Genomic DNA, 21782 nt, shown 5'->3' on the forward strand with positions numbered 1-21782 from the left:
GGCATGGCAAAAGGGGAAGATTTAAGATTTATGCTAACCTTAGACATTGCAAGTAGTATCACCACGAACCTTGATTGGGTCACTTACGTCTTATCGCATTAGAGATATGGATCGTTCGATATCATACTCTCTTTAAAAGCACGAGTTCGGAAAATCTTTTTTAGACAAATATACCCCTTTATAGTTTGAACTACCTTATCCATAATCAAATTCTAATTTTCAATGGTCAATATTACCCTTCACTATTTTGAATATTTTATTTATATCTTAATCTATCCTAATCATAATCATATCTTATCCTAATCCTATGTGAACCATGTTTAGCTTAACAATTTAAAAAAACTAAAATTAATAAAATATATAAAACATAAAAATGATATTAGTTTGTTAAGATAAAAAAATTACAAGAAGATAACATATTACAATACATGAAGTATTGCAAAAAAACCATAAAAAGTTTTAAAATTGTAAAAAAGACCCTAAAAAGTTCAAAATTATAAAAATCATCCCAATGTCTCAAAACTTAAAATAAAAACATGAAATTAAAAAATAAACATCAATTTGCAAAGAATTTAAAATTTACAGTTAGCACCTCAATGTCTCAAAAATTATAGAAACACCCTCAAAAGTTTAAATTACAGACAAACATATTAAAATTCTAAAATTTTAAAATTTACAAACAACACAGATGAATTCAAGAGATTACCATGATACACCTAAATTTTTTGACATTTAAATTTAAATTTTTTAATTAACACCCTCAATATCTCAAAAATTATAGAAACACCTTCAAAAGTTCAAATTATAAAAAGTCACCCTAAAATTCTAAAATTTATAAATAACATAAGATGAATTCAAGATATTACCCGTAGACACCTGAATAATTAAAAATTGCCGAAATTAACCTCAAAATTTTTAAAAACCTCCTTCAAAATATAAAAATTGTAAAAAAACTCTAAATTTTTAAAATTTTTAACTAGCGCACATCAAATTCGTCGATTAGTAGACCGCTAAAATTTAATATTTTTCAAAATTAATCTATAGTTTTAATAATTGTAAAAGACACCCTCAAAATTTTAGAGTTACAAGAAATATACTAACATTTAAAAAATTACCACCAACACATGAAACATATAATTTACAACTACCAAACTTAAAAGTAAATTTTTTTAAAAACTCTTTTAAAATTTTAAAATTACAAATCACACCCTCAAAGTTTAAAACCACAAAAATGGGCTAAAATTTTAAAACTTGGCAAAGAAAAGTGTAATTGTTTTGTATTTTTCATATATATATATATATTAAAATTTCTAATTTAGGGATTTACTATCCATTTTCAGCATCTAAGAATAGTCTAAGTTAATACTGGTAAACAAAAACAATAAGAATTGATTAAAAACATCCGGTTAATGGATAAAAATTTTAAAAATATTATAGATTAAAATTTATCGGCACTTTATAAATTAAATTAATTTCATATAATTTTAGTAATAAGTTAGGGTAGCCAAAATACATTCGTAACATTAATTAATAGATGTTTAAATCCATAGAAATGATAAAACACTATAATATTATACCTTAGCATTAATTGATTTTAATTTAAAAACTTTAATCTTTGACGTTAATAATATTTATAGGGTAAAAGAATACAAGGAATTACATATGGAGAAACTATTAGAATATTTAGGGATAACTTTAAAAGAATTGAGTTATTTCCATTGCAAATGGAAAAGTGATGGAAATAAATCTAAAATTCAGATAACGTCAATGAATCACTTGAATTGGTATTAACATAAGATATATCTATTAATGAAGCACTGAATGAGTTACATTAAAAAATAATTTAATAACTTTATCCTAATCAAAGAAAAAATCTCCATGGAAGACATAAGAAAAATTAGTAAGTGTTCATAAATTCCATACTATGTTCTTTAAATTAAATATTAATATTATAATCTAAGAGAAATTGGTAATGAATATGCAGGTATTTAGTTTAGATCTTTATGAAAAATGACAGGGATAGAGCAAAGGTAATATTATTGAAATAACATAAATTCTTATTGGATGCACATCAGAAGAATTCATTTTAGATGAAAATAAAGAGATAACTTCTAATTTATTTAAGTAATAAATTAGGAACACAAAGAATTTTATATATATGAAATTAATATTTATTCTCATTGAAATAGAAAAAAAATCAAAGTCTATATTTTGAGCAGTTTGTGTTGAACATCATAAGTACATTTGACTTCTTTATAAAGTTAAATGAGATGATAAAAAATTAACGAGCCCAGGAAAGATAATAGCATAAAAAATACAAAATTGGCCTGATGTCATAATTGACGTAGATGATGAAGACAATACTCTAGAATTGCCTGAGAAATGATAAATGATAAACCTGAAGAAGGATTGATCTTAACTAAATAAAAAATAAAATAGAAGAAATAAAAAACAATATTTTCTGAATATTTTATAGAATAGTTTAATTATTTTGAGTGAAATTAGGAATCTTTAGAAGGGAGTTTCATGAATTTTTTCAGTACTTTTATATTCTTATGTGGATGTTTTTATCATATAAAAGTATACTAGAGTTAGCATTAATCTTTAATTTATATTTTTTTATAAAGTCTATCAATGATTAGGAATAAACTTCATATTCTCTTTTGCATCGTTTTAACATACTTTAAATAAATCATTTTGCCATATTGGTTTTAAATATTCACCTTCCTTGTATAACACTATTTTAATATTTTTTACTTTACAATGCTATACTTCTCAAATAAAGCTTAGTTTCATATCGGTCAAAAATAATATGAAAATTTAAATTATTTTTAAATTATATTTGTTTTTTGTCAATTCAAATATCAACATGAAAATTTAAATTGGGTGTATCCCATTTAAACAAACAAAAAAAATAATTGGGATGTAAGAGTTTAAAGATAAAAATAAGCACAAACTGTCAAAAATACTTAATCATGGTATTAAATCACGTGCATTGCACGTGTGTAAAAACTAGTCCGAACAAAAGTGATGGAATACATACTAAAGAGAGCGTGAGGAAATATCGATCGAAACAGAACGGACAACTAAAGGTTTTAGAGAAAATTGTATCAGACCCCAAAAATAATAACTTCATGTGACCTGGTCCCTCCAATTTTTCTTCATGTGTTACAGCCCCTAAATTACAGATCTATGTGATTCAGTCTTTTTTTCATATAATTCTCATGCCAACTAAGCATAAAGAGAGAAGCAAATAGAAAAGCCCAAAATATCCTCTTCATTCTCTTCAGATCTAAATTTAGTCCTCTATCCACCTCTCCTCTCATCCTCTCTCCTAATCCATTTATTTCCTCCTCTCTCTTCCTCTTTTTCTCTCAGATGTTGACATCCCCTCCGCCACCGTCGACCTTGCGTGCACGTTTCGACCATATTGTTCGCTCTTTTTCTCCCATTAAGTTTTTCCTTAATCTCTCTTTCTTTCCCCATAAAACTAAAAAAATATCTAATTTAACTTGTTTTTAGTCTAACTTTATGTTAAGTTCAATTTAATTTTATGTTAAGTCTAATCTAATTCTTGTTAAGTTTAATTTAAATCACGTTAAGTCTAATTCAACTTGTTTTTAAGTCTAATTTTATATTAAGTTCAATTTGGTTCACGTTAAGTCTAATTTAATTTCCTGTTAAGTCTAACACAAATTATTTTAAATCTAATTTCATGTTAAGTCCAATTTGTTTCATGTTAAGTCCAATTTGAGTTCCTGTTAAGTCTAATTTTAATTCATGTTAAGTTTAATTTAACTTATCTTATTTTAAGTCAAATTTCATGTTAAGTCCAATTTGATTCATGTTAAGTCTAATTCCAGTTCATGTTAAGTCTAATTCAACTTATTTTAAGTCTAATTTCATGTTAAGTCCAATTTGATTCATGTTAACTCCAATTTCAGTTTATGTTAATTCTAATTTTAGTTCATGTTAAGTCTAATTTTAGTTCATGTTAAGTCTAATTTTCAGTTTATGTTAAATCTAATTTTCGTTATTGAAATTAGACTTAACATAAATTGAAATTACACTTAGTATGAACTAAAATTAGACTTAACATGAATCAAGTTGAACTTAAAATGAAATTAGACTTAACATGAATTGTTGTTTGACTTAACATGATTTAAATTAGACTTAAAATGATTTAAATTAGAGTTAACACGAACTAAACTGGAGTTAACACGAACCAAACTGGACTTGACGGATCCTTCGACTAGAACTCTGATGAATTTGAGGGGTTTTTTCAGTTTTGGGGTGAAAAGAATGAGAGAGCGGTGGAAATTAGTGGGAGAAAAGGGGCGAACAACATGGTCGGAATGACCAGAATCGTGTTAAGTTTATTTCAACTTATTTTAAGTCTAATGTCGTGTTAAGTTCAATTTTATTGATGTTAAGTTTAGTTTAATTCCTTTTAAGTGTAATTTTAATCATGTTAAATTTCTTTTAAGTCTAATTTAAATCATCTTAAGTCTAATTTAACTTATTTTATTTAACTTATTTTATTCAACTTATTTTAAGTCGGAAAATAAGTTAAATTAGACTTAAACATGATTTAAATTAGACTTAAAATAATTTGAATTAGATTTAAAATGATTAAACTGGACTTAACACGTACCAAACTGGACTTAACACGAACCAAATTGGACTTAACATGAATCAAACTGGACTTAATATATAATCCGTTATCCGTTATACTTAATATTCAACAAATTAAACTTATTATTCAGCCCAATAGACTTAACATACAAGTCATTGGACTTATTATTCAACCCAATAAACTTAACATACAAGACCTTGGACTTCACATCTAACCCATTAGATTTAATATTCCACCTTGGACTAGAACTTAACATCAAAAATTATTTTTAAAAATCACATTGTGTCGGTATATCTTTCATCTTTCATCTTTCCACGATGTTCAAATAGAAATTATAAATTTCTTTTAAAAAACCGATAGCTTGGATGTTTTGTGAAACTTACGACAACATCGAGCTCCTTCTCGTCCTCCTTCGCACCGCCTCCTCCGCTATGTTCTTCGCCACCTCTTCGCTTTGAGTGTCGGGGAAAATTGAGGTTTTTTTTAGTTTTGGGGGAAAGAAAGAGAGATCGGGGAAACTTAGAGAAAAGAGCAAACAATATGGTCGGAGCGTACACACAAGGTTGGCGGCGGCGGAGGGGGATGTCGACGTCTGAGAGAAAAAATGAGGAAAAGAGAGCGGATGAAGTAAATGGGAGAGAGGAGGAAGGAGGACCAGATTTAGATCTGAAAAGAAAGAAAAGAGAGGAGGAAGAGGGTATTTTAGTCTTTTATATTTATTTCTCTCTCTTTGTGCTTAGTTGGCATGAGAATTACATGAAAATGGGTTGAATCACATAAATCTATAATTTAGGGGCTAGAGAACATAGAGAAAAGTTAGAGGGGTCAGGTCACATGAAGTTATTACTTTTGAGATATTAACAAAATTTTCCCAATGTTTTATTTACCAGCAGTAGGGTTAAAAAAAAAGAGAACGAGAGTTTTAAGCAATCAACCCAATTCAAATTAGATACTTCTCATATTCTACATGGCTATAAAGAAAGCAATCCGGAGTGTGTTTTTTTTTTGGGTGGGATGGTGCCTCATTCTAGATTGCAGGCATCTCTTTATCAATATAAAGATGTCAGTGCTGATGAGCACGTAAATGTATTAATATTTTGATTATTTCATATATATATATATATATATATATATATACGGTACCATCAATGGATGAGAAATGTTGTGGTGGATGTCCACTTAATGGTTGACATAAGCTCTCTCTGCTCTCTCTCTGCTCTCTCTCTCTCTCTCTATATATATATATATATATATATATATGATATATATATATTATATATATTATATAATATATATATATATCTATTATATATATATTAAATAGAGAGAGAGAGAGAAATTGGTATACTTAGTAACAAGCACAAAAAGTTATGCTTAGTAGTGAGGTTATTCAGTAATTCCCCTCCATTCATTCAATAGTGTGCATATCCTCATAGCACTACTTCACCATTGATGTGGCTACTCGATATTTCGAATGAGTGAGGGTATGTGGCCACACATCACTTACCAAAGCATAAAATTTGGTGTTTGGCTACCAAACATACCCATTTTTTCTCCTTAAATATATATATATATATATTATATATATATATATATATATATATATATATATATATAATATCTAATATATATATATATAAATTTAGCAGGAGAGAGAGAGAGCAGAGGGGGGGGGGGGGGGGGGGGGGGGGGGGGGGGGGGGGGCGGGGGGGCCGGGGCGGGGGGGGGGGTGAGAAAAAACTTATGCTCAAACTCTAAGTGGACCATCACACTAAATGTTTTCTATCTATTAATGAAAATCTTTTCATATGATTATACGATCTTAAGGGGCTGTTTGTTTTGAGTTTTTTGCCTCGGGGGGGGGGTGGAAAGCTGCCATTATGGCAGCTTTCTCCCCAAAACGCCTCTTTAATAGGCGTTTTGGGGAGAAAGCTGCCATAATGGCAGCTTTCCACCCCCTCCCCGAGGCAAAATACTCAAAACAAACAGCCCTTTACTAGAAACTTTGGTAGACCATCCAAAAGCATATTAGCTAGCCATCTTTTCCCAGATCCAAAAGCATCCCCAGGATCCCGTACTAAAGAGCCAAATAATTTCAGTTTCTACGCGATAAATGAGAATCAAAAGGGAGGGGGAAAAGAACCCAACTTGGGGACTAATCTTTCTCCTCATCGTAAAGTTTCCCTTTCCAAAATCAAAATAAAAGAAAACGCCAGGCGCCAGCCAATCTTACGTCTGCGTGTCTTCCTTGTATCTCCCGCAACTAGTAAGACCAACAAGATCTGACCAGAAAGTGACCCATGAATCAGGATCACGTTTGTTCGCGGGGCCCACTGGAAGCTCTCACAGATTCGATCCTGCGTGCAGCGCGACGAGGAGAACAACGGATGGAAATTGACACCTACAACCGATTAAATTTATATATCATTTGTTCATTCTGGTGTGTGTGTGTGTGTACAGAGTATATATATATTTATTTCTTTTTGTTGCGGTAGATTGAGACCGGCTCAGGTGGTCCCAGAGATACCAGATCACAGCGCCCACGTTCCATTGGACACACGCATTTTGTCTGAGTACCCAAAACACCCTTCTCGTTACCATTATTGGAGGACTCCAGCGTCCGAAAGCTAAAAGACGATGCACGCGCGGCTTATTTTGCGAAGTGCATATATCTTTTTTGGGTTTATTTTATGAAAGTTCCAACCTTTTTATGCTCTTCTTCTGCTAGTGATTTTTTCCTAATAATTTGATATTGTTGTTAATCTTAGCTATATATCCTTTTGTTTAAAAGATTTGAGTTGGTCAAGGTTACTTATGTAATTAACTGTGCAAATGACCAGACACGTTTCAACCATATATTTTGAGAAAGAAAAATTCCGAGCTTTGCTACAGTGACCCAAAATATGGGACCAATAGATGGGACAAGTGAGGTGTCTCTCTCCTATTGGATAATGAGTTGATCATCATTAATGATGGCCAACTCATTATCCAATAGGAGGGAGACACCTCACTTGTCCCCTCTATTGGTCCCATATTTTGGGTCCTTGTAGCAAAGCTCTTTGAGAAAACTGAATTGGGTTCACTATTTGTGCAAGTTTTGATAAGGATGTCGCCTTTCCCCCTCTGTTCCGAGTGACATATTGTATAGTGAATAATTTCTCCTTCACAATTCACAATGAATGTTTTTTTTAAATAGAAAAAAAATCCCCTTCTAAAAGTTACCTAGATTGATTCGATTGGTCGCGAGGTCACTTAATATTGTCACCAAATCTCAATAACTAGAATGATTGGAAACTTGAATGCATTGGGATATTTGAAGATTGCTCTAAGAGTAATAATGCACATTGATTTGCCCCTTGGAAATAGCAAAAAAGGAAGGCTATACAAAAAAAAAAAAAAGTATGTGTTAGCATTGAGAAATTCATCCTATGGGAGAATGCTCTTACGGATCTTAAGTGATTAATGTTAAGTAACGTGAGGTAAGTGATGAGAATCTCTTCGAGCTCTTGAGTGATCAATGTTTTTGGATTCATTGAGTGAAGTGAGATGTGCGAGGATTTTCACGTTTCGTTCATGCAAGACTTACATTGATTGTATTGGTCTGTGAACATAGTAAATTTTCTGGTAAGAGACCGTTGAGGTAGACGTGTTTGGCCGAACCAAGTTAAAACAACCGGTGCTTTCTTGTTGCTTGCATTTCCTATTGTGTGGTGCTTGTTTGTGCACTCCATAATGTAGATTTGATAAATTACATGGTTAGACGGGCAGCAAGCAGTTGTCAAAGATGTTGTTTTAGTTAGTTAACAAAAGTTTTAGTCTTAAAACTTAGAAGATGGGGACGTGTCTAGCACTAATTAATCACTGAAGAACCGATGGACTTGAATAACGCAAGAGGAAATCCATGGGCTATATGTCGTCACCAGCACCGGGATCAATCAAATTGCGATTGGATATCTAATTTGATTTGTGATAGCTAGGATAGATCACAGATAGATAAAGGACTATCTTGATCCAAAATTCTTTCTTGCGGAGTCCTATACCAACTCCTGTAGCGAACGAAACAGTTGTTAGTATATGACAGTTTCACTTTACACCCAATTATTATAAATAAATTTTGGAAGTAAATCGTAGTTAGACTCCTCTATTTACGGATGTAAACACGACCAATTTTTTTTTTTTTAAGTAAAACAGTGGCTAACTACCAGGTGCCTCGTCAACAAAAAGTAAAAGTGAAAATAAAAATCAGTCAACATATAAGAAACATGGGAACGTCTCTCCGAAAGCAAATATCACCCTGACACCCTCCTCCGTCTTTCCGAAAAAAAAAAAAGAAACACGGTGACAAAAGTAGGGGAGAACAAGAGAATATATGCGGACGCCAGCGCAGGTTACAACAGGGGCAAAACCGTAACTCCATAAGCAGATTGGTACGTTCGCATGATTTTTTTTTTTTTGTTTATATTTCTTTGTTGCAAGTACTTATACCTATGTTAATTTAATAACTCGATGGATTATATATATATATATATAGAGAGAGAGAGAGATGTGAGAGATGGCAGCGACAGGGAGAAAGCAGCAGATGGTTGCCGTGCCCTGCAACTGACTCTCTCTAGCTACTGTCCATTTCTTTTTCTTTTTCTTTTTTAATTTTTTTTCTATATCTCTCTCTCTCTCTCTTTTGGAAGCAGGGGCTGACGATTGGGGGAAAAAAGAATTAGCAAAGAAGAAGGAGACTCGTAATTATTTCGATCCCTTTCTTTCTCCATCCTTTCGCCTCCGCTCGTCTCAGATTTCCTCCGACTTTCTTCCCTCTTTTTCGTGTCGATTGGGTACCCCCACTCCTTTGATCTCAGGTGCCCAGCCCAGCCCATTAATAAGGTCAGTTTTCACGTGCTTCTCTCCGTCGGAAGTCTAAATTGGGTTAAATTTTTTTTGGTCTTCTTTTCCCCCTGGCCCATGTGGTACAATTATGTTACTACTCCTCCTCCTCATCCTCGGGTTCCTGCGGATTTTGATTAGATTGCGTGCGTGATTGAATCCTATAGAGAGAGAGAGAGAGAGAGAGGTTCGTGTGGTTTTGAGGTTTTGCGTGCTGAGTTGGAAAAGAAAAAGAAAAAGAAAAAGAAAGCGGGGAGGGAGATGAGAATGACGATGAGCGGTGATCTGAACCTGAACCAGTTTGGTGATTCGTTGAAGGAGGGGGTGAAGCAAACTATGCTTCGGCAAGAGATTACATTTAAGTACCAGGTTGGTAATGGTTGTTATGCTTCTTTCCAATTACCCACTTTGAGAAAAAAAAAAATTAATTTTGATTTATATATAAAAGAAAAAGAGTTTATGGGGTGCTTCCGTTTAGGTCCGGGAGCTCCACCGCCTGTACTGGACCCAGAAGAATCTGATGCGAGAACTTTATCGAAGAGAGGTAGAAGAAGCGAAAGAGTTTAGGAAAGGAGCGCCTCCTCAATCTTGGGTGGTAAGGGTATTTTCCCTTTCGATGCAAATCCCGATCGGGTCGTTTCTTCCTTATCGTATCGTGCTGAGGTTTCGTTATTGAGAGATAATTTGTTGCAGGTGAGTCCGGCATATGAAGGCAATGTTGTCGTTACTTTAGGAGAGGTAAAGGGAAATTTCGTCGGTATGAGTGACTATAGGCGCACAGGTTTTAATCTAGAGCTTCCAGCCGACGTTTACGTTGCGAATTCTGCTAAAAATCCCAATACTATGCCTATGGAGCTCATTAGACCAGGATGTAGTACTAAAGTGGCAATTGAGGAGAAGGGAGGCGGTGTGATACCCCTGCTTGATAAAGGGAAGAACTTGCATTGCTGTGAGGTTATTGATTTAGAAGATACTGTGGAGAAGGAATCTCGCGTTGAACCTCGTGGAATTTCCTTCAATAGCTTCAGATTTCCTGCCAAAGCCCGTGGAGTGACGAGTAGTTCTCAGTCGGATATTGCTTCTGATAGGGCTTCATCTGGCAGAGTTCAGAATGAATCCAGTTTCGTGCCCTGTTCCTCAAATAAGGAATCTGGGTTTGTTCCTGATCTGAATCTTTTGCACGAGGCTGATTCTTCGGGTGCTGGTGAGTTCTCTTCTTCATGGCTGCAATTGTCTTAATCAAGTTCTTTTTCTGCACATTCTGGTACATAAATCTGTTTGCAATGTGTAGCTCTTGGAGCTCAGATGGTCTGATCAAACCGAGTGCATCTGTTTTTATTGTCTGAATTTTTCCGTTTGATATGCGAAGCTGATATTTTTGATCTTTCTCTTTTTTTGATTTTGTCCTTGCCAATTTCCAGCTCGCAAGTATAACCCTGCATATCAAACTGACCTAATCATTTTCCCCCACTGCATATCAAACTGGTATCATTTTATCATTGGTTATGCCACATCTAGCTTTTCTCTTAGTAGTCTTTTTTTTGGGGAGGTTATAACTGTTATTGCTGTCACTGTTTGACGCTCTTTATTCTACCTATGAGCTTGTTTAGGTTGCTTAATAGATATGATGACATTTAGTATTTTAGCTTTTTTGTCTTACCCTCTTGGCTTTGCAGTTTACTTGTCTAAATTTTCTATATGTATGCACAAAACAATGTTATGTAATTCAATATTTCTCAACTTCCGGTCCCTTTTTTTAGAGATTTCTATTATGCATGGGGATTAAATACCTAATTGTCTTGAGCTCATAATGAGCAGGTAATATTGGTTCTCCATTAATCAGCAATGTGCTTGTATTGCCAGTGGATGCTCATGATATCAGAACATTAGTTCTGATTTAAGTTATGTATTTGTACCTATACCATGCACCAGCATGTCTCTCTTTTCAAGTTGGATACATCATATTCAGTGTATAAAGGTTTGTGGTTTTCTTTGACGAGTCAGACTTGTATAGTTTTTGGATCGTGTAAATTCAAGTTCATGCAATCTGACTGGCCTTAGCATGCCTCCTGCTTCTTCAAAATACAAAAACCATCCCGCACATGTTTTGATTATTTTCTGCCGATACGGTATAGATTTACAGCTGATTATAATCTTTTTTAGATTAGATCAGCCTGCTAAGACCACTGATTATTTTTGCTAGGACCTTATACTAGCTGTGGAACACGTCTGTGAACCCACTAGCTTAGATTTTTTTATCCAACCGACTGAAAACTGATAATGAATTCCGTAATTAAGTGGCCAACCTCTATCTGGGTGGTTTCAACCTGATATGAGTCCTTCATATTCTGGAACGCAAATCACCATGATCTCACTGGAATGCTTTAGAAGAATGGCACTTTTACCTTCCCGCTTGTTGAACGCAAAATCACCAAAATATGCATTCCTCCATCCTTGTTTTATCAAAGGAAAGGCCCAACCATGATATCGTTTATGTTGCTGAGGCTTATTATTGAACAGACTACTACATTGGATCCACACTATACCTTTTTCCTTCACTTTTCAATAGTGATGCCTGATCCAATAGATGTAAACCTGAGTAATGCTTGCCAGGATAACATGAGAAACAACCGCTTCAGGCCTAGGAGCGGTCTAAAAGCCTAAAACTGATCTAGATGTGGGCATTCTTATGGAGTTAGCAATTGGTTGGATACATTAAATCTTCACTTAATTTTTTTTCCCTGTCTGTTGTACGTAGAACAAATTTTCTATAGTGTATAGCATAGTTTAGCCCAAAGAATTTTTTCCTTCTTTGATGTATTTTAAGACTAAATTCTGCATATGTTAGTAAGGAATCAGGTCTTCTATCACAGTCTCTAGTTCTCTTGTATTAAAATAAACACTGCGCGATTCCGTTAGTGTGAGCTTAGAATTTGTTATGCTCAACTGCTTATTCGAAAAACAAGACTTAGACCCAAAAAAAACCACTGCTTAGATAAAAAGTGTGGTTTGGACTACTTTTTGCATGTGATTTTCCTGGTATGCTTTAACAGAAGACTCATTGAAGAATAATATTCATTACTCGAATTATAAAATTGAAATCTGTATCATAAAGTCCGACTTAATTCATATCTGAAGTGCCTCATATGTGGTAGATTTTGTTATTTGGTTCATGAACTTCAAGATCGTAGCGATATTTCCTGTTCGTGATTTGAAAATAATTTTTAACCTCATTTCGTGGATCCAATTACGAAGTATATCCATGTGAACTTGTCACTCTCCATAGCGGATAATTTACACTCATTGAATTGTATCTTTCAAAAAGCTTCAGTTACTTCTTTTAACAAATATCTTCATGACAGCCTACGAGATCTCCTTTTCCCCCATAAAGAAAGTTATTATAGTGCTTTATTTTAAGAATATGTTTTCTCTAGGCATAAATAGGTGTTGTTTTGGGTCGTGTGCATACATACACATCAGATAACACGTATACATTCACGCAGTATGTACATATAAATATGCACGTAATACACATATTGTATCCATACACATACATAAGGCATACAAGCACATGCACATGCACACAGATCTGTGTATGTATGCTTGGTCATGCATGAGTTGCACATACCATAAGCATGAGGATCTACAGTTTACATTTACCTCAAATGTTGAGACACTTGTTTGAACATGTCAAAACTCACATATGTACGCAACACCACTGAAAATGGTAAATCATCCAAAATACTCTGTATACTGTATCAGTTTTGTGTGAAAACTATAACCTAGCATGTGCATTTTGAGCGTCTAGAAAGTAGAAGAATATACATGTTATTAGCCCATGCGGTCATGTCTAGAACGCCTTCCTTCATGTCCTGCTGCCATGGCAATTATATGGAGAGAATTTCCTAATTTTTGAACCCCGACTAATTGTACATACTAGGTTGTCAGAAATTGTAGCGTACTTGGCCAGTTGCCCTGTTGCTTTCTGACACTTACCATCTCTGCAATTGAACGTTTATTGGTGAAAATTTTAAATAACTTTCCCGTTGTTGCAGATGGCAATGAATCTTGTGTTGCTGGTCTTGTTGAGGTGTCACGGCAACCTCAGTTGTCCAAACCAATGCTTATTGACCTTAACATACTTCAAGATAATGAAACTTCTCGTGCTATAAATGATACAATGCTCACCTTTTCCGCTCAATCCTCAAGCTCATCAGTTGTTCAAAACGAACTTCTTTGGGACAACAATCGCCTCAAACAAAACTCTGTTTGTCTGAATTCCGAAGCTCCTGATTCTGCCTCCAGAGGAAAGAGCGGCGACTGGTCATTTCCTGGCTGTCATGATTCACAGAGGTCCAAGGTTTCAAATTCTGACATGCAACAAGATAGTGAAGAGGGCAATAAAGTTGGGGGATCCAACTCCACAAAGCTAACAGAATGTTGTAGGAAATCCATGGAAGGCATCTCCAGTGTTTCTAATGGAGAATTAGCAAATAGTGCGGAAGAAATCACCCTCTCATCTGGAGACCTCAATATCCCAGTAGAGGAGAATGAAGATCTTGCATCCGGCATGTTGCATTCCATTACTCGTGATGACAGAAGGCAGGATTCGATTGTCAAGGCCGACAACGTTGTAGAAGACAAGCAAGCAAATAACAGGAGAAGTGAAGATGACATGGTCATGGATGGAGAACTCGTGGGAAGCAAACCTGATATCCTTACTGGAAGCAGTGAATGCGTCTCCATGGGTAAAATTATAGATGAAAATTCTGGAACGACACGGTTACAAAACATGAGTGTTGAAAGTTCAGTAGAAAAATCATGCAGTGTTGAACAAGAACAGGATCAAGATTGTCCAGTCATCGGTGCTGCTGAGATACTCACTGGTATTTCTCTAGCCCCACCATCATCCATGCTAAAGCAGATCAATAGCACTAGATTGGCGGACACTTTGACCAATAAGGATGAGAAAGAGCAGCCTCAGTACTCATCTGATTCTTTCGAGACCCTGACCCTACAGCTGCCTGAGGTCGCAAGTGACGAGCACTTGATGCCAACAAGACGGCCTGAGGGGGACAACTCAGGAGAGGGGTCAAGCGGGGTTAACAAGCTGAGGAGGGGGAGGGGGAGAGTGGTAAGGGATTTCCAGAAGGACATACTGCCTGGGATGGTGACCCTCTCGAGGCATGAAATCTGTGAAGACATGCACAACATTGGTTATGAGCTTAGAAAGAACGGGTCCAGGAGAGCCAACGGCGGGAATAATTGGTTGGTGCCCGTTAGGAGTAGGAGGTCAAGGCAACGGGTCCAGGAGAGCCAACGGCGGGAATAATTGGTTGGTGCCCGTTAGGAGTAGGAGGTCAAGGCGTCATCCTGCTGGCCGCAAGAACTGAGAGTTGCAGATAGATTCAGAGTAGAAGCTGAGTGCTTTTGTGTATAAGGTGGTTAATTTATGACAGAGAGAGGGAGGGAGAGAACATTAACAAATGAGTTTCCTATAGTTCTGTGGATATACATATATATGTTAGTGAGCCTCCCATGTTTAGGTTATTACATTCGCAAATTTATGTAGAAGCAAGTTGCATTTGGGTAGAATCTAATGAACTGGAGGCGTTCCAAAAGGTTGTAGTCTTTAATTAATTTGTATATTGACTGGGTGAAGCTGTTTGGTTTGGGGAAGAACGTAAAGAGTAACGCAACTCATAAAGGTGCATGGTTTAGCTATACACACACACGCACATTGTGACGAACTAAGATAAATACTCAAGCAGGCAAATAAACTTGCAGCGTACTCGTGTAACTTATTGAGCATACTTACATAATTCGTGGTGTTGACGTCGATGATGAGGACAATGTCGTTACGTATGCTGGTCCAGCTGCGTCGTTTATCGCACTAGACGCTAGACAGATGAGGCATTCTCAAAAGCGGAAATTGCACGTGCTTGAAACGAAAGGCATCAATCAATCCAACTTCTTAGTAAAGGAAAGGAATTAGGTTGGATCCGCGCGTCTTCTTTGAGAATAGTCATTAATAAGCAATCAGTTGAATAGCAGATGTGGGATGTAACAGAGGTGTATTCATATGTAATATGATGGTCTTATAATCATGTGTAAAATTTTCCTAATTAATTTATTACCATTTTGCTTAGTGAGGACCTCCATTCCATATACGGGGACTATATATATGGGATTCGGATCCTCTCCAATATCTAAAAAGTAGTGGAGGGAGGACCACTACATAATCACAACCATTGATTATCTAGTTGATGGTTGTGATTTTTTCTTTTAGTGTAAATCGCAATACACGTGGGTATGGTAAGTGTTAGATTTAGATTGTATCATAACCGCCTATTAAGTAATCAACGATTGAGATTAAAAGTAGTACATGGTCCCTCCACTATTTTTTTTGTAGAGGAGAGGATCCAAATTCATATACATGTGTAGGCATTTTTGCGGCATCGCTCATGCACGCGCCCGCGTGCAACTTGGGAGGAAAATTAAGGAGAAGTTGAAACGACCCAACCCCACCCCAATCAAAACTACGTAAAGAGTCGCATCGGTCATCGTTTAGTTGTTAAACATGAGTGAGCATCCGGCCGGAAGTTTAGTGAGTACTAACTAGTGGTCGCGTGCCCGCACATTAATAAGACCCGATCAAAATCCTTCCAACCTTTTAGATTCGTTGATGATCAACCTCATTCGCGGCACCCGCCACTTACGTATACAGCTCTAAAACAACCAGTAGTGACGCGTACGATAATGGAGACCGTTAACACACGGACGATAAGTAATTAAAAAGCCTTGGTTTTGTTCTAGGATTAGGGATTTAGGATTATCCTTGGAAAAGACTTCACGTGATGCGTCGATCCCACGGTGCTGGACACACTCAAACGCGTGTGTGTGTTTTCGGAGAAAGTTGCCTTCATTGTTGAATTCATTATAATATGGATTGCTTACAAAGAATTCAAAATATTCAATAAAAGGAATGAAGAATGAAAGATTACAACTTTTCGAAAATAACACAAGATCTGTTCGTCGTTTCTTGCTTGCGTGGGTCTTTAGCCGGTGACGGAGACGTCGATGTCCGTGGACTACCTGACAATCAGATCAGATCCGGAACTCCGTCGATCCGCGAAGGAATCTAGAAGCAGAAGCGCTTATCTCGGCAACGGCGAGATAATTGCTCTTCTTAGGATTATCGCAACGGGATAATCCTAAGGAAAGGATACGTGTGATGCAGATCTGAAGAATTCCTCTCTCTTACGTTGAAGAACTCGATCAATCTTCGGTCCGGCAGGGCTTCGCCAATTCTCCAAAATTCCCTTACGTTGAAGAACTCGATCAATCTTCGGTCCGGCAGGGCTTCGCCAATTCTCCAAAATTCCAGATCTAAAAAAATGAGGCTCTGAGGCTTGTATTTATAGGCACAGGGGGAATTTGGGCTGGAGACACCCTTGGGTGTCTTGGCCAAGGCCGAGACACCCTTGGGTGTCTCGCTCATGCCGAGACACCCCGGGGTGTCTCAACTCAGGCTGAGACACTCCGTTATGCATGTTTGTTCATTTTCACCGTAACTTCTTCATCCGAACTCGGATTTGAGAGATTCAAAGTGCGTTAGAAAGCCGACGAGGAGTTCTATAAGCTCCAATGATTAGATCATCTGTGGAACAAATGAGACATGAAGGGTATTTCACCGTTTGTGAACGACACGAGGTTCCCGATCAGTTCGTGTCTTTGTTATTCTGAAATTCCGTTGCTTCACGTAGTTCGTCGATTCACTTTAAGCATTCACCGACATCAATCAAGCTTCTGTGAACCAGATAGTGACGTTCATCGTCTTTTCTTAATGCTGAACGGTTCGTGGAGACCTATAGGTAATTTTCAATGCCTACAGTGTGCTTGCATGCTAGCTAGCTAGAAACGTACATAGACGCATCGCTGGCGGGGTGTATTAATTTCCAGATGCATTTTCTACATGAACGTTTTGTTATGTATCTTTTTTTGCTGGTTAAAAATAAAAAATAAAAAAGCTTTTTATTTTTTTTAACTTATACGTATGGATGGATCAAGGGTGTACCGCCCAATGATGATCGGTGATTAGGGAGGAGGGGTCCACCGCCTTATCAGCTCCCACCTTGAGCTCCGGTCCGATCCAATCACAGCTAGAAACGTAACCCAATCTTAAAGCTGCTGGCACAACAGAACAAATTAAGCACGAAGGATGAAAACAAATAAAAGCTGGCCAAAAGCGTACTGACCCCAAAAAGGGACAAGTCAAAGTCCGCTAAGATCTTGGCAACAACTTTTGTGAACTATATAAGGAATGAATGGAATGGGACCAAACCCTCCTTACTTGACTATTCAATTCAATTAATTAGCAGCATGATTTGAGCAAGAAAGTAGACTGAGTTAGGTTCAGAGGCTCAATCAGCGGGCAGATGCAGATGCAGATGCAGATGCAGACTGCGGTCAGTCTCATATGAGATATGAAGCTAAAGGCTGGCGATCTTGTTTGTTGTCGGTGGCGTCATCTCATCAAAAGATCAAGTAAAGTAAAGAAGAAGAAGGGGGAAAAAAAAGAGTGAACATCAGATAGCGTCCCACAGATAGATCTAATACTGTACTCTGCCAATGGCAACAGTGTTCTCTTTTGCATGGTCCCCTCCAATTCATTTGGCCTGTCAACTGGATTTCCATCTCTTCCTCCCATTCAACATGGTGGCCTCCACCATTGAATTGACCAAAAGTCAAGCTTGATTTGATACTAAAAGCTTTATTATAGGAAATCTTTGATCCAATATTAGAATAAAATCTTTGTTTGCATATATATATATATATATGATATAAATATTATAATATATATATATATATATATATATAATATGGAAAAGCTGAATCTAAGGTGACACTCTAGGCTCCTACCTAAGGACGCAGCCTAGAATCACATCATTTCCTAATTTTTTTTGCGATCCGCTCCGTTGAACTGATCTACATGTTCTTTAAACCCAAACACACCAATTTTAGGTGAACCGACGTTATGTTTTTGACCATTCGTTGAGCCGTGCAAAAAGTTGTATTCATTCAGAAACCGTTAAAATTGCAGCGAGTGGATAAAGGGTCAAAACACGACGGGTTCACCCTAATAATTCGTGTTTGCGTTTAAGAACGTGTAGATCAAGTTCACACGAGCGGATCGCAAAAAAAAAAAGAAATGATGTGATTTTAGGCTGCGCCCTTAGGTGGGAGCCTAGGGTGTCACCTAGATTCACTTTTCCATATATATATATATATATACTATATCATATATATATATATATATATATATAGAGAGAGAGAGAGAGAGAGAGAGAGAACATTGGTACTAAGTTCTTTCATTGAACTTGGTAATGAGATGGCCAAATCTGCCCCCTACATCACGTCTCGAAGATGGAGCCTCTTTTTTGGAGTACGTGAATAGTGATTGAGGCTCTATTTTCGAGGCGTGATGTAGGGGTCAGATCTGGCCACGTCACTATTAAGTTCAATGGAGAAACTTGGTATATATATATATAATGATGTTCACTCACCCAAGATATGGATATTTGCAAAATGATATAATAAGAGTTCTAGCAAAACAAACTCAACCCTTTTGTCGACTCCCACAGTCGTCTCTCGGCCTTAGGGGAAGGAAAAACCTAGCCAACTCTCAAGAGTTCTAGACATTTGATTCCTCAGTTGAATTACAAGTCCTTGGCTCTTTATCAAGGTAAGCCCAATGCACAACATATGGTTGAATCCTGCAGTGCAACTCGACCATCATGACTAATTATAAGACCTTGGTAATTTATCAGGGATAAACCCAAGGCACAATCACAGAGGCCTCGGTCCCATCGACTCATCAAGCCGACACTCTGGTGCCGACACGAAAGACGATATTGGTCGACACGAGAGATTCTGACCTCCCAGACGAGTCGACATCTCTATATCGACTCAAGAGACGATTCTTAGTTAGGACAAGACGATATTCCGACCACTCGGACAGGTTGACATTTTTCCATGCCGACGCGAATGGCGGGATCGGTCAACCCTATCATCGAGGACGACCCTACTTGGGGCACTCGACCACTCACTGGGTAATTTTTAGAAACGACTGGAGGAACATTCCTTACTGTCGATTAAGTTGAGAACTCGGCCCCAGTCCCAAGCCTCTATCCCAGAGCATATGTCAACATCTCAGTCTACCTCGGACAAACATTATCAAAATTTTGGCCTGATAGATCTCCATGACTTGTCAGCTCAATCACTTCCCAAAAAATGCGAAGACACACTCTCCCATAATGAAGTGACTTCCCCTCTTAGTCGCCAACCAACACCTGTAATATGAGCGATGATTCAGCATGCCAACATGCCATCTACCACGCTCTCTTAGAAAATATGGAGACATCCTCTCCAGAGCTGAAGTGGCTTCCCCTCCAGTCGCCAGTGACTTCTCATCCAGTCGCCAGCCGACATCTCTAAAGCGAGGGGTGACTCAACTCTTAGCCCGTACTCCAACACCGTTTCCCCATGCTGGGCTAGAGGTGACATATTTGATCCCAACAAGGGAGAAAATGGAGAGACCTAAAGAAAAGGGAGGGAAAGACTACCTCCTCCTAAAAAATGTGAGGGAGGATCATCTCTAATGCATATAAAAATAAAAGGACACATAGTTCTTCATCAACACAAAGGAGCTCACGTAGATCCTCTGGGCAATGCACATTGCCACCTTAAGAACCACATCGGTTCTTGACCTTCCACTTCCGCACTCGAGTTTTACTAACTTGACCGTCGGAGGAACCACAAAGGAACCGGTCACCGCCCTCTCACGGGTTCTTCTTGTCTATTCAGCGTGGACATCAAGCCATCGTTCAAGAACCAGACATAAAAGTTGAAGAAGGGAGTGGGCCCTCCATCATCATTCATCACCCCGCAACCATCCTCTTCTGGATTATTCTGTTTGAACTTTAAGATCTCGGCATACTCGGCCTACAAGCAATCAAGCACTTGTTCGGCCTTCGAACTCATCCAACCAAACTTCTACCACACGCTGAAGTTTGTCTGCAACCTCGTTCGAATCATCAAAGGGAAGCAAACTCGACTCAAGCATCAAGGTAAGCATCCTATCACCCCAAAGAACCCACGTTAAACAATAAGAGATCGAATCAATTCTCTCTGCTTCTATGTAAAAGCGATTTCGATTTGTAATAAAAATCCGATTAATACAAATTTTGAGATCTCATTTTACGACAAACAGTTTTAAATTAGGAGTGGAAACGAATCAAATTTGATCGAATACCTTTAAATTCGAATTTAGATTTGGTTTATTCCATCGATTCAGTCTTATTGACTAGATATTCAATAAATATTTATGAATACTTGTTAACACACTTGGTTAAGGCACTTGTTTCTTGAATTTGAGGTAAGGTGTTTGAATCTTATGTTTGTATATTATTTATTTTTTTTCCTTTTTACACGTTGCATAAGTACTTAATGATTATTTATATCCTACTACTAAAATGATTAAATTCATATATCTATAAATTATTAATTTATATATTTATCAGTAGTAATATTAACATAAAAAATAGTTCAATATAATAATGCAAAAGTCGGAAGATACCTCATTATACATTTCTATTAAGAATTTATGCCTAATAGATATTTTATTATGGTATATGTCTACATGGTAAACATATCAAGTGCAGCATTAAAAGATAAATATTCTATGATAAATTAAACTTAGAGGAATAAAATATAAAACATAAATGAATATTTAAGAATCAACCAAATCGAATATGCATTTGATTAAATTCTATTAGTATATGAGTCGAATACCAAAAAAATAATTATTCATAATTAAATAAACTGTCGAGTCGAATATGACCGAGAGCGAATAATAACTAAGTAGATTATTAATTATTTGAGTGATTTCCATCTCTTTTTGAAAGGCTAAATACACATATTGGTATTTTAATTCAGCCCCATTTACCAACAAGGTATTTTAATTAGGAAATTCGGCGATAAGACATTTTAATTGAATAAAATTACCATTTAGGTCCTTTTTCTCGTCGGCGGCCACTTTTCCGGCGAGAACTCATCACGTGCGTTGCACGTGGGGGCTTAATCTGTGTTTAAGAGCTGATGTGGCTCTCCTTTCTCTCTCTAAACCCTGACCTCCCCCATTTAAGCTAAATTGGCTCTCCTTTCTCTCTCTCTCTCCTCCTTTCTCTCTGCAGAGAGAAAACAAAAT

The 21782-nt window shown here is 36.7% G+C and overlaps 1 protein-coding gene across 2 annotated transcripts; it reads left to right on the plus strand.

The window, feature by feature from the left end:
* LOC109825561 lies at positions 9178 to 15064 on the plus strand. 2 transcript variants are annotated; one of them, XM_020392417.1, is made up of 6 exons: positions 9178 to 9514; positions 9656 to 9883; positions 9993 to 10109; positions 10208 to 10718; positions 13570 to 14806; positions 14874 to 15064. In XM_020392417.1, exons 2-6 carry the CDS (start codon positions 9776 to 9778, stop codon positions 14905 to 14907), a joined length of 2007 nt encoding a protein of 668 aa, XP_020248006.1. In that variant the 5' UTR covers positions 9178 to 9514; positions 9656 to 9775; the 3' UTR covers positions 14908 to 15064. The 2 variants fall into 2 exon arrangements, with proteins under 2 accessions (XP_020248006.1, XP_020248005.1); XM_020392416.1 differs by having other exon boundaries at positions 9178 to 9883.

Source organism: Asparagus officinalis, chromosome 10 (genome assembly GCF_001876935.1).
Source record: "Asparagus officinalis chromosome 10, Aspof.V1, whole genome shotgun sequence".
In the NCBI taxonomy this organism is placed as follows: Eukaryota; Viridiplantae; Streptophyta; class Magnoliopsida; order Asparagales; family Asparagaceae; genus Asparagus; species Asparagus officinalis.

Coding starts and splice junctions, on each gene's coding strand:
- LOC109825561 (XM_020392416.1), top strand. CDS start 9,776: ATGAGAATGACGATGAGCGGTGATCTGAACCTGAACCAGTTTGGTGAT. Junction 9,884..9,992: donor AGATTACATTTAAGTACCAG/GTTGGTAATGGT, acceptor GCTTCCGTTTAG/GTCCGGGAGCTCCACCGCCT. Junction 10,719..13,569: donor GGCTGATTCTTCGGGTGCTG/GTGAGTTCTCTT, acceptor CCGTTGTTGCAG/ATGGCAATGAATCTTGTGTT.